The sequence below is a fragment of the Lagenorhynchus albirostris genome, chromosome 3 (genome assembly GCF_949774975.1).
Source record: "Lagenorhynchus albirostris chromosome 3, mLagAlb1.1, whole genome shotgun sequence".
NCBI lineage: Eukaryota > Metazoa > Chordata > Mammalia > Artiodactyla > Delphinidae > Lagenorhynchus > Lagenorhynchus albirostris.
In genome coordinates, this window is record NC_083097.1 from 51,329,207 (window position 1) to 51,346,950 (window position 17,744).

Below are 17,744 nucleotides of genomic sequence, written 5' to 3' on the forward strand. Positions count from 1 at the left end.
TAAGGAGGTAACTGATTTAAAGAAACTAGCAAAGTTAGATTCCTTTCCCTCCTTATTCATCTTGATTTCTGTGTCATCACTCAGAATGGTACAGTACGGATATTAGAGGCTCCAGAAACTGCTGAATGAATTAGTAATTTCTTTGCTATTACTAAGTATATAAAGGCTACTATAGTTTCTAAGCTCCTGATATTTTATTGGGATGATTTTTTAAGGAATTCTTTTTTTCATTGGAACAGAGTATACTACAGATTTACCAGATTAAAAATATATACAATGCAGAATTATTTGATGGATAATGGTGATGTCATACAAACCATGTTAAAATTCAAATGAATCCAAATTAGAGACCTACCTATTAGGAAAAAATTAATTAGCTTAGAGTTAATAGTAGCCTATAGAAGCTATTTCTTTTACCATACAAGTAGAAACTAGGCTTTGAGGGAGCCAAAAAGATGCTGCCTAGACTCAAGCAAGCCCATAGTTTGTATGATTGCTTTGTAAGCAGTATAAGGTGACATATACTCCAGGCTTACAATTTTCATTCTCATTTTAACAGATTCAAATATATTCTATTACCAGTGGATAAAATTATATTCCAGAGAATGTAAGATTGGGAACCCTAAAACTAGACTGTGATCTAAAGACTGGGTTAAAAACTTGCACTTCATTCCAAGAGTTATGGATTCCACAAGTACTACCAAATGGTGTTGTTTGAATAATCTGAAAGATTTTGACGATGTTGTAAATTTTTAATTACTTGAAAAATTCAGTATAATGAAAACATACTTTAATAATCTGTAAAGACCTAAACCTTCTCTGTCTCACTTTGTCTTTTTTGAGTTCTTATTCATCATTGTTCAGTTTGTATATTATTATGGCTAATTCAATAGTGTATCTAAATCTTTTACTATTTAAGGATAGATTTTTAGAAGCTGGCATTACACATTCTTTGCCCTTTTTAAAAATTACAAACAGGGTTGATCTCCATATGGAGTAGAGGTAGGATTCGTTTATAATAAATAATATAATAAGGAAATATTCCTACTTGACAAACAGCCCTTAACTGTAGTACTGTTTCGAACGTAAGATCTAAATAATAATAGCCATCATTTGTTGAACATGTATTGAATGCCCAACATTTCAGATACCTTACTCTGATTTTATAGTTGAGGAAGCTGAGTCTCAGAGAAGTTAAATAATTGTTGTTAGGTCTCCCAGACAATAAGTGATGGAGTTGGCTTTTAAGTCAGGACTTTCTGAACCCTAAGTTAATCATTTTAATGACTGTGCTCTACTGACTCTACAATAGTTATACTCTCATTGCCTCTCATTCTTTGCATACTTCAGATCTCTCTAATAACTAGTTTGTTCAGCCATCATGTAGCATTTCTTCTTCAACTTTCAAAATAATCTTCCCCTCAAGGCCTTAGTCTTCAGAAAATATCATCTGAGTTTCCTGAATTACTTACCAAAGTAAAAATTTTTTAAACTAGTATAATAAAAAGATAAGGATATTTGGTGGATGGAGCAAAGATGTGGTTGCTATTCTCTGTTTTCACATAACGTCAAGAGATAGGAAGTAATTACATTTATTGGAGAAATAGATCATGAGAGCCTAAACTAGGCATTGATGATGAGAGTCAAGAGGAGCAGTTACATGTGAGAGAGGTTGGAAGATGACATACCTCTACGGTAATTCAGTGAAAGGGAGGGTGAACAGTCCCAGGGGAAGTGCAGAGTTTGGTCATTAGGAGGAAAATGGTTTCACGATCAAATAGGGACTTCAGGAGAAGGGACAGATTTGGCCAGGAAGGAGATGGCTTGGAGTTTTGACATAGAGAGTTTGTAATTCTTGTGACATCTAGCCTCAAGCATCCATCTGGATCTAAGCCCTTGACATGTGGCTAGTTTGCATTGAGATGTCCTGTAAGTGTTAAATATACACTGCATTTGGAAGAGTTAGTACAAAAAAAAGAATGTAAAATATTAATATTCTCATATTGGTTGCATGTTGAAATAATATCTTGGATATTTTGAATTATTGAGTTAAATAAAATATGTTTTTAAAATTAATTTAACCCATTTCTTTTCACCTTTTTTTTTTTAATGTGGCTGCTAGGAAACTTAAAACTGTATATGTGTCTTACCTTATATTTCTGTTGGACAGCAGTAGTGTACACAGAGATTTGTAATAGATAGTTAGAAATGTAGGGCAAAATGTCTAGATTTGGAAATAACCCATTATAAAAGTGATAGCTTATGTTATAAGATTAGATAAAAATGCTGGCGTACAGGGTATAGAAATGAGAAAGATGCCAACAATTATAGGATAAGAAGAGAAAGAGTAATTCGGAGGAGAATTAGAGAATCAAGACTCTAAAGTGGTACATAGTCTGTTAGAATTTCAGAAAGAAGTAGTTCTTATCATTGAATGATAGAAAGGCCAAAGAGGAAGAGGAGGACTGAGAAAAGGACATTGAATTTGATTGATATAGAAGGAGTGTCAATAGAGTATAAGAAGGATAGATTGCAAGAGATTAAGAAGTTAAGAGGTTGATGAATTAGACTCTGTATACAAACTATTCTTTCAAGCTAGGAGTTCACTTGTAAAGATAGCAATCTCTTGATTGGAGCAGAGTACAGGGAAATTTGAGCATGCTGTTGGCTGAATGAAAGGATTAATGAAGTAGGAGTGCTTGAAGTTATAAGAAAGAGAAGATAATTTCTATAGTAAGGTCCTAATGCATTGGGTCCCAAACCTGAGTTCATGTTAGAGTCACCTGGGTAATTTGTCACAGGAGCAAATTCCTAGGCAACATCTCACATCTAAAGAAATAATATTTTCTGGAGATGTGTCTCCCCAAACATGTTTTAACAAGTTCTTCTAGGTGATTATGATGTATCCATCAGGCCAAACAAATCAAGAAAATTAAGGGTTCTGGTGAGGACATCAGGGAAATGACTGACCATAGCATCCAGAATGGATAGAGAGACGACTGGGTTAGAATAGACTGGTGGACTGTGAACTATGATTAAGGAGTTGGCTTTCATTATTACAAGAGTGAGCATAAGTTTAGTAGGAATGAAAGACTGAGAAAGCTAAAAACATAGTGGATTTTGATCAGAGAGGGAAGTTTCAGAATTGAGGACCTTGGAGGCCAAGCTGTGTGTGTTTGATATGGAAAAAAGATGAAAAGAGCTGAGTCATGCGCATTGTAAGACCTATCAGTTTGGTGACTCTAATACAGGACAGAAGTAAAAAAGTATGAGATTTGGGGTTTAGGAGGAAGCACTAAAGGCTGAATCAGTAGGGAGCTCTTTAGACTTAGGATTTTGCTAAACCTTGATTATCTTTAGAGAACATTCCAGAATGGGGTGCCTCCTTGGGCTACCGTGTTCTTAGTCTCCATGACCCACTCTAGCTTGTGGAAAATAGAATGGGGGCCTGACATTCACAAATATAAAATGCATAGTTTTAACTATTCACAAGTGACCCTCAGGGTTAATGACATGGGCAGTTAATAATTTTTTCCAAGGCTTGAATTTGAATCTCCTGCCCTAAAAGTGGCCTGTAGAAACCAGTCACTTAACAAGTGACTTGCAGTGAAGCCAACAACTTACATCTCCATTTGCCTTTAATATATGATTGTATTAATTATCAAAATACCTCAGCCTGATAGGTTTCACAGGAGAGGAAATTATTTGGCAAATTGTGATATCAAATGGGTTAAAAATTAATTGAGTTTTAAAAAATTAGCACTGCTCCTAGCATATAATAATTGCTTAATAAGTGGTAGTTATTGGTGCCAGTTAGGAATTCAACAAGTTTTGAAGCCAAATGTTTTTGTGTATGCCCAGGTTTAGTGAATAGTATTTATATTAAAAAGTTTGTTTTGATTTGGAATCTCCATGAATTATTAAACTGAAACTAGAATGTTAAATTTGCAAGTAAATTAGAGGGAGAACAATAGTTCATTTATCACTTACCAACTGTTTGATATATTTGAAGGGAGCTATATTTCATAGTAACTCATATTGCTATTATGAAAATCACAACTTTTAGTATATCCTTTAAGTATGTTTCCATACCACAAATACACATACACAGAAACAAAATTAATTACATTATTCACTTTGTTTTTCTTAGAGATTTAGTGTACCTGACAACTAGATTTAGTTGTTTCTGCTAAACAACTTTCTCTTTCGGTCTATTATATACTTATATAATTGTTTTTGCTTTATAGCGAAGAGCTCAGAAAAGAAGCAAGACAATTAAAGCGGGAACTCTTAGCAGCAAAACAAAAGAAAATGGAAAATGCAGCAAAACAAGCAGAAAAAAGAAGTGAAGGTAAGGGCAGTTATCAAGCTTATATTTTCACTTGGTACTTATTCCCTCCCTCCTGAGTTGAGTTTTGTTGTTGTTGTTTAATGCTTTCTTTGGCCAGTTAGCCAATAAAATTAAGTTTCACTTAGGACTTTTGTCTGAGAAGGAAATTCAATCAAACATGATCGTAACTAGTGTTCCTTAATAAACAGAGTACTTCACATCAAGCAAAACTTAAATGTTACCATAGCACTTATCTAGAAGCACACAGGATAGAATGTCCATTTTTACACTGCATACCCTTTAAAACATTTAAGAAAAGTGTTTAGGCCCTATATATGAGACTTGAATAGACATTATTCATACGTTGGTTTGAATAGTATTAAATGCAAATTCTTGTTTGTTTTTGGTTTTGCTCTTATGTTTAGGAACAGAAAATCTAAAGTATTGATAAAACTGATCAAAAGCTGATCAAAATAATATCCTGCTTTTTATACAGGTTAAATATTTCTTTATTGTACTGTGATTTTTTTAATAAAGCTCTAGAATAGCTTCAAAAAAGCTTTTTTACTGAAGATCTTTAGTTTAAAACTGTTTCAGCTATAAAACATATAATATTCAATTTCCAAAATAGCAGTTGGAACTCTCAAATCTGTCTTCTTTTTACAATTATAAAATACATTGTAGATTCAGTGAACATGATCAGAAATTTGATTGTTACCTTTAATAATGTACACTAAATTTGGCTTAACAAATTTGCTTTGTGCATATATCTTGTGTAGCCTCGTGCTTTTGGAAAGCATGAATATTTTTAACTACTAGGTTCTATAGCAGTCACTGGAGATATATCAAAGCATAAGATGTAATATCTATCCTTAAAGAATACGTATTCCAATACAGAACAGTGGTACAGCATTTGGCCATAGGCATTATTATTTATTTTAAGTAGCACGAGTAATACCACATAACTATCTAAAGCTCATAGTTCTTAGATTATTTGTACCATGTCCCCAGTGACTATTATAGTAAAGGCAGGTACTTGACGTAGAACTTAGAATCACCAAAATATGTTTGAGTGAAACAAATTATTAAAAAGTTAACTCACCAGAATGACACAAATTATAAACGGAATTTGAAGGAAAGGATAAACTTATATGTGACTAGATCATATGGGTAAAATGTAACCCAGATTAGAAAGAAGCTATATTGGCAATATTGAGATTTGAAAGAGTACAAGATTTCAAATATTGTATTTCAAAGAATACAGTGAGGATTATTTAATTTTAAGTTTATATATAATTTTCCCAGGGGACTGTTTCTTATAATTAAAAAGCATTTTAAATATATGAAAGTAATTCCCTTTAACTGGAAAGATGCTTTATTTTAATTTTTTATTCATTTTTGAGCTAGTAATTATTATTCTCCCACCCCATCTGAAGAGCCATGATGGACTAGGGCTATGAAGTTGCAGTAGATGGTTCTTGCCTTCGTACATAGTTCATGATCTACTAGTAGGAGTGAGAGAATTGCAGTAGGAAATTACCGAAATAGAGTTGTATGGTTAAGGCCTGTATTAGACATAAACAGTGCTGTGTTGATTTATTTGTCTGCCTTTGAAATACTTAATACAATTAGGTAAAGAAAGACTTGAATCTTAAAAGAATGATTATTTCTTAACACATATACAAAAAGAAGATTCTTCTGGAGCTTATTTCAGTCTATTTATATGAAAGTTAGCCAGGTTAAAAATCTTTTTATTTCATAATTAGAAAGAGAATTATATATTACTTTTATAGTAATATATATATTACTTTTCTGAATTTAATTTTTCTTATATCATCTAGAAATACCTGGATTTTCCCTAAATCTGAGAGACAGTTAAAATTAACTTCCCAAAAAAAGCGATCATTTGGTTGCTATCGTTTTTCTTCTAGTCTCAGAATGGGCCATGTTATTTATTTTTTTATTGTTTTATTTTGAAATAATTTTAGACTTACAGAGAAGTTACAAAAATTGAGAGTTTCCAGGTACCTTTAATGTTAAGGTCTTGTGTAACCATAGTACAATGATCAAAACCAAGCAATTAATATTAACACAGCACTATTACTAACTGCAGACCTTATTAGAATTTCACCAGTTTTCCCACCTGCGCCCTTTGTATGTTCTGTGATTCCTTCCAGAATTCCATATTGCATTTAGTCATCATGTCTCCTTAGTCTCTTCTGATTTGTGACGGTTCCTCAATCCTTTCTTGTCTTTCATGAACTTGACACTGATTAGATATTTTGTAGAACGTCTCAATTGAGTTTGTCTCATCTTTTCTCATGATTAGATTGAGACTACGCATTTTTGGGAAAGATTGCCACATAAGTGGCATGTCCTTCCCACTGCACTGTACCGGAGGTAACGAGATGTCTGTTGTCTTTTTATTGGTGATATTACCGTGATCACTTGGTTAAGGTGGTTTCTGCTTAGTTGCTACACTGTTAAGTTACTCTTTTTCCCTTTGAGAATGTAAGTACTGGAGGGGAAGATACTTTGCAACTATACAAATATCCTGTTTCTTTTCAAGCTTCCTCACACTAATATTAGCATCCATTGATGGATATTGCCTATAGGCAACAGTTATTTACTGTGGTGTTCTAATGGTGACTATTTCCCTGATTAGTACTACTTTTATTACTTGGAATTCTTCACTAAGAAGAATTTACTATTTTTGATACAAATTTTGACAGTAATACTAGGTGCTCATTATATGAAACACTAATGGTTGTATGAATGCTTTGGAATATTATATTTCAAAGTAAACAGGAAAGTATTAAGACTCAATTTCAGTTACTAGCAGTGAGGTTATTTAAGCCTTAGTGACTCCATTTTCTTATCATAAATCCAGGGATAAAATGCCTTGTGCATCCTTCAAGTTGCTTGTAAGAAGTAAATTAGGTAATGAGAAGACCTTTACTAAATTTACAGTGCTATATAAAAATAATAATTTTACATTTGTAAGAGAAAAATATAGCTATTCATGGTTTCATTTTGTTTCCTATCCAAATCTACAAATTGAAAATATGAATTTTTTAAGCCTATTTTTTAAATTAATTAATTTATTTATTTTTGGCTGCGTTGGGTCTTCGTTGCTGCACGTGGGCTTTCTCTGATTGTGGCGAGCTGGGGCTACTCTTCGTTGTGGTGTGTGGGCTTCTCATTGTGGTGGCTCCTCTTGTTGCGGAGCACGGGCTATAGGCCCACGGGCTTCAGTAGTTGTGGCACGTGGGCTCAGTAGTTGTGGCTCGCCGGCTCTAGAGTGCAGATTCAGTTTTTGTGGCGCACGGGCTTAGTTGCTCCGCGGCATGTGGGATCTTCCCAGACCAGGGATTGAACCCGTGTCCCCTGCATTGGTAAGCTGATTCTTAACCACTGTGCTACCAGGGAAGTCCTGAAAATATGAATTTTAATACTATGTTAGAGTTAAAGCCTATAATCAATATGGTTACATATAAATATGACATAAATTAAAATCTCAAAATAAGCTTTCCTTAACTGTGTTTTCACAGTTGCATTTTTGTAATCATATTCTTTCTTAAAAGGTATGTGTGCATGCACTTATGTACATTCTTAAGTAAAGCTTCCAGTAGTATTATTTCCTGATTCTATGAATTAATCTGGCAAGTCTAACACTTGCTGACTACTGCGACTTTATTTTAGAATTTAATGTATTATTCTCACATTAAAAGCACTTGGAAAGAAACCCATAAGTACAAGAAAGCTTTGTGTTCTAATGTCCATGCATTAATTTACCTAGTTTTGTCCTTGCATGAATGGAGGTCTCCCATTTAGCCAGATGTTCTAATAGATGTGATACTTTTTCAGGGCTTCTGTCATCTTAGGAAGTCACCTTTGATCAGGGAGTAATATTCCTTTGGTTTTATAATCTTTATCCAGGGGCTTCCCTGGTGGCGCAGTGGTTGAGTCCGTCTGCCGATGCAGGGGACACGGGTTTGTGCCCTGGTCCGGGAAGAACCACATGCCGCGGAGCGGCTAGGCTCGTGAGCCATGGCCGCTGAGCCTGTGCGTCCGGAGCCTGTGCTCCGCAATGCGAGCGGCCACAACAGTGAGAGGCCCACGTACCGCAAAAAAAAAAAAAAATCTTTATCCAATTTCCTGGGCTAGAGCCTTAGCCAGATTTGTATAGATAATTAGGAATTTATATTCTGACCATAGTTCTGCTTCTAAATCTATTCTATTACCTGAGACAAGTTACTTTGAAATCAGGATCCATCTGTTTCTCCATATAGAAATTCTAAGATAAATAAGGTGTGCTATTTAAATTTTTTTAATGTTTTGCTGTATTTGCTCTTTATTAATTCCTTCAGTTCCATTATGACAGAAAATAAAATAATTAAAAGTCATTTGAAAGAAAGATTGTTACTTTTACATCAATAAATACTTTGGGCCCCATACAATTAAACAGTCCAAAATAAATTGCCACTTGATATTACCTGATTGTAGAGATAGTGCCGTGAGTATATGCACATGTCCAAACCCATCAAACTGTACACTTTCAAACATGTACAGCTCATTTGTATGCCTCAACGAAGCTGCCCCCTAAGAAAGAATATTGATCTACAACCCAGAAACCTCTTAACATCTCTGCCCTAGTATGAAAGCATATACTTATAATTGAGTCAGTGTATTAATCTTTTTAACACCAATGTAGTAAAAAGCTTCTCTATGTAGTAAAAATGTATATGGGACCATCCATTTTTCTCTTCAGTCTTCCCAGTAAAGCTCAAGATCTGCTATTTCTTATATCACAAAGATATTGTCAGATAATAAATATAATTATGCCTCTGTGTATGGAGAAAAGCACTACAAAAATATAACCTCATAATTTTTGCCGTTGCTTTGCCACCCATTTACTTTTTAAAGGCCTCAGATAATGTATAAAGAAGGCTTCAGTAAATGAGAGAAATAGAATGTGAAGGAATACAGCCATTATTATAGTCAAATAATGAGAATTTTTATAGCAGCATGAAATTTGTCTCTAAAATTCAAAAAAATTACATTTCTTAGTTGAATACAAAATCTGCAGTAGGTTCTAACATCCCAATTTAAATAAACAAGGAATGTGGTGTTTTACTTTAGATACCAGCAATGTCAAAAGAGATGTACTGCAGGACAATCCTGTTTACAGCCTGGGAGTCTCTTTAGTCCCACTGTAAATCATCCAGGCCTGTGCATAGGATTTTTGTAGGGGGTAATAAATTTTGAATAAGATTGATAGTTAATTGGAGATAGTTGGTTTCCTGTGTTGGCTCTGTCAAGTTCTTTAATAAACTATATAATCCTTTTTGTTAAATTATGTCTCTAAGTCCTTTCCAGATTTCTTTAAGTTTCATCATATCAAAACCAGCACCAAACTGAACACAGTCACATAGAGATACAGGTTTGGACTTATTCTCTAATCAGCTCTAGGGAGATAAGGTGTCAGATACTCTTTTCAAAGTTTCAAGCACACAATACCTGCTCTATGACTAGCGCCAGAAATTAGAGGAAGAGCAATCTGAGATTGTAAATCAAGAAACAATTTTAAAGCCTCTTCATGAAACACATCCCTGAGGTGCTTAGTACCTCTCAAATTGCACTGTGCCATTTCAGGTCTCTTCAAACTATCTTTTTAATGCTGGATTAAGTCAGACTAGGGCCTCTCAGGCTTGATAGGTTGTTAAAGTATATAGTTTTTGACTACTTTTCATCTATCTAACATATAATGTTAAACTAGCTTAATCTTGGTTTTTATAAGAAACAGAAACCCTTCTGGAATGTTAGCTCTATGTTGTGCCTAATACCATGTAGAATTAATTCCTCTCTGAGCAAACTGGTCCTGTTTTCCAAAGCAGTTAGCTCTCTTCAGGGAGTCTTAAGTCATCATTTTTTTCCTGGAGGCTGGAAGTATCAGACCTATTTTTCCCGTAGTCTACTCTTAATATATTGCTAACTTTTTTTCTTTTTTTTTTTTTTTTTTTTGCGGTACGTGGGCCTCTCACTGTTGTGGCCTCTCCCGTTGCGGAGCACAGGCTCCGGACGCACACTCAGCGGCCATGGCTCACGGGCCCAGCCGCTCCGCGGCATGCGGGATCCTCCCGGGCTGGGACACGAACCCGTGTCCCCTGCATCAGCAGGCAGACTCTCAACCACTGCGCCACCAGGGAAGCCCTATATTGCTAACTTTTAATGTTATTTACATGGAAAAGTGAAAGTATATTTGCCCTTGACTCATAGAAAGCCTCTCAGTCCAGCCATCAATAATACTCTATTTATTCTTACTTTGGGCATGGTGCTAATAAACTGATTATCTGGTTCTAAGTTAAAAACAGATTAAAGAATAATAAAAGTGTGGGACAGTACTCTTTAAAAGGGTAAACTTGATGGTATGTAAAATGTACCTCAAGGATTAGAAAATAAATAAATAAACAAGCAAAAGAAAACCCAGGGCAAGCCCTGTGGATCTTTCCAGCCTGTTATTTTATAGGACTAAAAATAATATAAGCGAGAAAGAAAGCCATGGCTAGGGACATCCATTCAGGTAGCAGTAAGAGGTGATACATGACCACTTGACATTAGGTAAGGAAACACAAGAACATAGTAGTGGAATATTATAGATATATTTGCTGTAGATGATACTTCATTATATTCTGAAAGCAGGTCAGTATTCAAATAATTGATACTCATTATACTGATCCTGATTCATTAAGAAAAGTCTAGATGTTATTTATTACTATTTAATAAGGCAGAGAATAGGCAATCGTTCTAACCTAATTAGTAAAAAAACAGTTTTTAATTATTTTAATCAGTTAAAGATAGGATTCTCTTATCTGAAATATGTAATTGTGTGGAACACCTCATTTACTAGAAGTCCTAGAAAAATGAAGCTTCCCTTTGTAGCCAGGACAGTCTCTCAAGTGAAATTTTATTGAATGCATTTTACTACCTTTATGTGCCAGAAAGCATGCTTTATTTTTAACAGTAAGTTTTTCAAAAATATAATTTTTAAAATAATAAAGACTTTAAAAGGGGTATAGCAAGTTTAAAGATGTACATACCCTCACAATTAGACCAAGAATTTAATCTTTTGATACAGTGAGTAAGAGATGATCATCTTTAATGTGAGAGTCCATAAAGTACTTTGTTCTTTTTTGGACAGTCCATCTCAAACTTTTCACTAGCTATTGTGAACAAATCTTGCTGAGCTTTACTTTGATAACCATATGTTATGCGCATATTTAATTTTATTTTCTTGCATTCTGTGCCATCTTGCAGACCTCCTAGTAGTTACTTAGGACTCGTCTCTTGCTACTTTTAAAAACCAATGTGTTAGGGGTACCTCTTTGCTGCCCTTCACTGTCTTAATATAATTTTTTTAATAAGCATTCTTTCTGCCTGGTGACTGATATAATTCCAATGTACGAAATTTGACAAAAGCCTTAAGCTATATTTTTAGTAACTGCAATTTGTCTTCTTTTTATTAATATCGATGCCATTCCTAACCCATTAAAAATAGGTTTGCTAATTCATAGAGGTAGGTATTAACCTTTGGGCATAACTGTCTCTTAAAAAAAAAAAGCTGTATTATTTCTTCCAATTGTAAAAGTAACATATGTCCTTTGCAAAAATATCAGAAATGTAGAAAAGCATAAAGGAGAAAAAGAAAGATCACCCCATAATACTTCTTCCAAAGACAGGCATGGTTAACTCTGTGATATTTATTTTTCTGGACTTTTTAATCTTCATGCCAGAAACACACGTGTATTATTTTCCATAATGTTATTTTATCATAAGCTTTTCATAATATGCTTTTTTTTTCAAACTTTCCAAGTGAAATTGACTGTTAACTCTTAAATGGACAAATTGCTTTTAGAGGTATTTCTTCCTCTTAACTCTCTCATATCTGACAGACAAAGATTTAGAAGATGATGGATACAAAAACTGTATAAATGTAAATGAGAGATGAAAAATTCCCACCGTTTTCAGCTCTAGGATCTAGAAGATGTGAGGGCACTGACACTCAGGGTCTACATCTCGATCACTGATGGGAATTATTTATACCTCTCATAAATTAAAACAAAATGAGAAAATACTGACTGACATTGCCTGGTAGCCTGCCATCTTGTCATTTCTCAAGTGGCCACTGATAAATCTGCAAGGAAACTTTGTAATCAGATTAGATATTTGGAACCTGAATTGAAATAATTGTAAATTTGTCCACTTTAGAAAATAAAAGAGGTGAGGGCTGTGTATGTGTGCGTGCACATGTTTTTTGTTTTGTTTGGGTATTTAAATTGTCTCAAGGGGGGAACTAATACCATCATTAAAAGTTTGATTATAACCAGCAATCCCATTTGGGAATGGAGTTGTTAACTATTCCAGACTGCTGTCAAGACCTTATTTTAAGTAAGATGTTTTTCTTTTATGTGACATTTTCTGAGGCTTTGCCAAAAATGACATCAAACATATAATTCATTTGAGCGCTGAGTTTCTTCAACATCTTGCAGCACTTAATCAAATTTGAAAAAGATATTCTTTTCACAACTTTATAGTGTAAACCTGTGAATATGTTGCATTAAAACTTACTTTAGACAATTTAATCTGTGTGGTATTAGGTTGATTTTTTTAAATGATTAATGCAATATGCTGACAGTTTTAAATGGTTATATTTTCAAAATTCTTCACATAAACTCCTGGCAGATGGTTCAGATGCAGCTTTTGAGTATTAGTAATTTTTCATGCAAAACCCAGATAATCCATAAGTTGTAATAGCTACATTAAAAATTTTGAAATGCCAGAAAGGACGAAGAGAATAATGAAGTTCTCAGAACTAAGAACATGTCAAAATGTTAAGAATCATTAAGAATCTATTTGAAGTACAAAAGTAGTTTATACTGATTTTTTTTAATGGCCACACTAGTGTGTAAGCTTATTTAAAACATGCTGCAGTATGTTTAAAATGTGAAAGGAGGCTTGCCTTAAGCAATGTCTTGAGCATCAGAAACTTCTATTTTGAGTATACTCTACATCACATAGTTCTGTGCAGTCACAGAATTTTGGTCCTGAAAGGAGAATCCAGCCCTACCCCTCTATTATATATAGGAAACCAAAGGCCAGCCAATTAAGGGGCTTAATTGGAGCAACTGAGCCCATGTGCCACAACTACTGAGCCCGCGAGCCACAACTACCGAAGCCCGCGCACCTAGAGCCCGTGCTCAGCAACAAGAGAAGCCACCGCAATGAGAAGCCCGTGCACCGCAGCCCCTGCTGGCCGCAACTAGAGAAAGCCCGCATGCAGCAATGAAGACCCAACACAGCCAAAAATAAATAAATAGACAAAGTTATTTAAAGAAAAAACAAAACATTATGTAGAATTCAGCCCAAGAGATAGGAGACCTGGAAGAAGAGAAAGAAAATCTAATAAATGTCTAATCAAATTCTAGGAGGAGACCAAAGGGCAAATAGAGGCAGTAGCTGAAGAGATGATAGCTGAAAATTCTCTTTGATGAAAGAGATCAATTCACAGAATAAAGAAGTTTTTTTTTTTAATGAATAGAGGATTAAAAAAAATAAAAATAAATACAGATCTAGGGACTTCCCTGGTGGTCCAGTGGTTAGAATCCGCCTTCCAATTCAGGGGACGCGGGTTCGATCCCTGGTCAGGGAACTAAGATCCCACGTGCCGCGGGGCAACTAAACCTGCGCACTGCAACTACTGAGCTCACGTGCCTTAACTAGAGAGCCTGCTTGCCGTAACTAAGACTCGACGCTGCCAAAAAATATAAATAAATAAATATTTTTTTAAAAATACAGATCTAGACACATCGTGACAATATAGCATTCAACACAGAGACCTTAAAAGCAGCAGGAAAGACATCTTTAGAAAAGCAAGAACTGACTTCTCAACAGCAGCAAGTGAGGACGTAAGACAGGATATTATCTTCAGTGTACTAAGGGAAAATATTCTTCAGAGAAACAAAAACGGAGAGACTTTGCTACCTGCATACCTTCACTAAAAGAAATTCTAGGACATACTTTAGGCAAAAGGTAGGTGAGTCCACATGGAAAATCTGTACTGCAAAGAGAAAGGAATGTGGAAAGTGGTAGGTGTATGAGGAAATCTAAATAAACGTTGAATGAATAAAATAATAATGTGTTAAAAATGAAGATAAAATTAAAATACATAATAACAATATAAGTTTGAGGAGCAGATAAAAGAAGTTTGGAAAAGCATTCTGTGGTCCTTGTATTGGTTCTTATTTGGGAAGAAGGTAAAGATACAAATTAACTTTAGACTTTAAAACAGTAAATATGCATGTTAATATTTTATTTTTTTGCGGTACGCGGGCCTCTCACTGTTGTGGCCTCTCCCATTGCGGAGCACAGGCTCTGGACGCACAGGCTCAGAGGCCATGGCTCACAGGCCTAGCCGCTCCGCGGCATGTGGGATTTTCCCGGACCGGGGCACAAACCCATGTCCCCTGCAGGCGGCAGGCAGACTGTCAACCACTGCGCCACCAGGGAAGCCCTGCATGTTAATATTTTAAAGAAAACTACTAAAAGAATTGGAAAAGGTCATAACTTCCATACTGGTAGAGAAAAAGATGGATTAAGGAAAAACTGAACCCAAATGGAGAGAAGAAAAAAGAGAAAACAAAATGTAGTCTGGACAGGATATTAAAAATAATGGTACAAAATAAGATAGGAGAAAAAAAATAAAGATATACTAGTAATTATATTGAAATAATGCAAAAGGTCAAATACTTTAAAAGACCAAGATTTTCAAACTGGATTGAAAAAAGAAATTTAATCATGTACTACTTACCTGAGAAACATCTTAAATATATTGTACAATCAAATCTTTAAGGCAAAATGTATTATTAGGCATAAAGAGGGTCTCTACCTAATAATAAAAATTTCAATTTACCAGGAAGATTTAACAGTCCTAAACCTGAATGAACCCAATAACACAGACTCAAAATGTATGAAGCAAAAATTGATAGACCTGTAATAAGAAGTAAATAAGTTCATCATAGTGGGAGATTTTACTACTTTTTTCTCAGTAACTGATTTAAAAAGCATATAGAAAAATGAATGAAACTATAGATGATTTGGACTACACAGTTAACTTACTTGATATAAGGCACCTAAAGAGAATATTGCACTCAACAGCTTCAGAATGCACTCTTTTCCAGCACTCTTGAAGAAAGAAAAATTTCAGATGACTGTTTTCAAACAGACTACCCTCTCTGACAAAATGCAGTTGTTAAGAATTAGTAATGACTGATTTTAAACAGTTACTGATTTCCAAATATGTTGATGTGTCCACCACTGTACTTAGAAGGAAAATCATAGCTTCAGATACTTATATTTTGGGAAATTACTAAAAATATTTCCCATGTAAAGAAGCTTTAGAAAAGAAAAAAACAGGCAAAATTAACCCAGTGAAGTAGAAAGAAGGAAATAATAAAGAGCAGGAATCAGTAAAATAGAAAACAGTTTTTTTTTTTTAAGTGTTAAACTTTTTGTGGCTTCTTTTGTTGCGGAGCACTGGCTCTAGGCACATGGGCTTCAGTCGTCCTGGCGCTTGGGCTTAGCTGCTCCGCAGTATGTGGGATCTTCGCGGACCAGGGCTCAAACCCGTGTCCCTTGCATTGGCAGGCGGATTCTCAACCGCTGCACCACCAGGGAAGTACCAGAAAACAGTTTTTACAAAACAGGGTTGCAATAATAAATTACTACTAGTATAACTTCTTAGTCCCTTACACATAGTAGATAACCAGGAAATTGATTTGATTTTGTTGTATTAGACATTTGTCACTTGCTCTTTATTGGATGTCCTTCCAGTCCAGAGAAAATAAGATCTACTTACTTTGTACAAGGAGTTCCACAGGGGAAGTATCTATTAACAGTGCTGCTTTTATTAGCTACAAAAGAAGTTGCTGTTAAAAAGAGTGGGAGAGAGAAGCAGACAGACAGAAACTCTAAAATACACTGTTTAGGTAAGATTGGGGATTATTTCTCTCATGCAGACCATCCAGGAGTAAACACTTCAGGGCCAGCAGGTGATTCAAGGACCAAAGTTTCTTTCATTTTGTTTTTCTGCCATTTCCGAGGGTATTTTCATCGTCCACATTGCCCACCTTCATGTCTGTGTTCTAGCAAGTGGGAAGAGGAAAGATTAAGTACCAGACAAATGCTTCATCTTAAAGATGATCCAAAAGTTGCACATAGCACTTTCACTCATATCATATTATCCTGAAATCACATGGCCATGCCTTGCTCTACAAAAGGCTAGACTACAGTTAGGTGGCCAAATGCCTGGCTAGAATTTAGAGCCAGTAGTGGGGAGATGAGGGTTGGTTCTATCACTAAAAGGTAAAAGGAGAGAATGAATTCATGGAAAAAATTAGCAGATTCTGTTACATAATGTAAGCCAAGGCCTACGAAGAACAAAGAGGCAGGTAGTCTGTTTGGTCAGGAAAGGCCTGACAGAGTATCTGAGCCAGGTTTTGAGAGATAAGTAAGATTTCACCATAAAATGAAGGGCAGTAAGTAGAGCAATAGTTGGAAGGGTGCCCTGCCAGGCAGGAGTCATAGCTGATTCATCTCCTCCCTATGCTTGATACTTGACACAGTGACTGGCAAAATAATAGGCATTCAACAAATATTTGCTGAAGGAATGAATGAAATTGACTTTTCTGTCTAAATCGATAATTATATAGTTTATAGTTTAAGGGGAAAGGAAAATAAGAATGAAAGAAACTCAAGATAATTTTTTGAGCATGAATCCATGTTAAAATGAAGAGTACAGATGAACAAATAATAAACAAATTAACTTCAGATAGTAAGGGCTAAGAAAATAATATAAAACAGGGCAATGTAATATAGTGACTGGAGGGCTACTTTAAATTGGGTGGGTATCACAAAGTACCCAGTCTCACAGACAGAATCCACAAACATTAATTTGAACACAGAAAAAAAAATTTTTTTTTCTTTAACAGCTTTATTGAGGAATAATTTAAAGTGAACAGTTTGACATGTTTTGACATTTGTATACACCTGTTAAACCTTCACCACAATCAAGATAATGAACATATTCTTCAAGGTCCAACATGTTTTCATGCCCCTTGTTAATCCCCTCACCAATCCCCAGACAACCACTTAAGTCCTTCCTATCACTGTAAAACATTTTATATTTTCTAGAATTTTATTTAAATAGGATTATGTACTGTATGTACCCTTTTTTTGGTATGGCTTCTTTCACTCAGCATAAGTATTTTGAGATTTATCTGTGTTATTGTGTATATCAGTAACTTATTCCTTTTATACTAAATAATAGCTCATGATATAGATATGCCACAAATTTTTA

At 34.9% G+C, this 17,744-nt stretch overlaps 1 protein-coding gene across 3 annotated transcripts in view; it reads left to right on the plus strand.

Annotated features, from left to right (window-relative positions):
• The window catches only part of CWC27 (CWC27 spliceosome associated cyclophilin), a 238,668-nt gene that overhangs the window by 109,562 nt on the left and 111,362 nt on the right, over positions 1 to 17,744 (plus strand). For 2 of the 3 annotated variants that reach the window (XR_009539487.1, XM_060143006.1), the window contains exon 11: positions 4,248 to 4,351. Coding sequence is in view for 2 of the 3 variants with exons in the window: in XM_060143006.1 (XP_059998989.1) it covers positions 4,248 to 4,351 (104 nt within the window). In the remaining variant the exon portion in view is untranslated. Of the gene's footprint in view, positions 1 to 4,247; positions 4,352 to 12,282; positions 12,526 to 17,744 lie in introns of those variants that run through there. The other variant, XM_060143007.1, reaches the window with a different exon arrangement.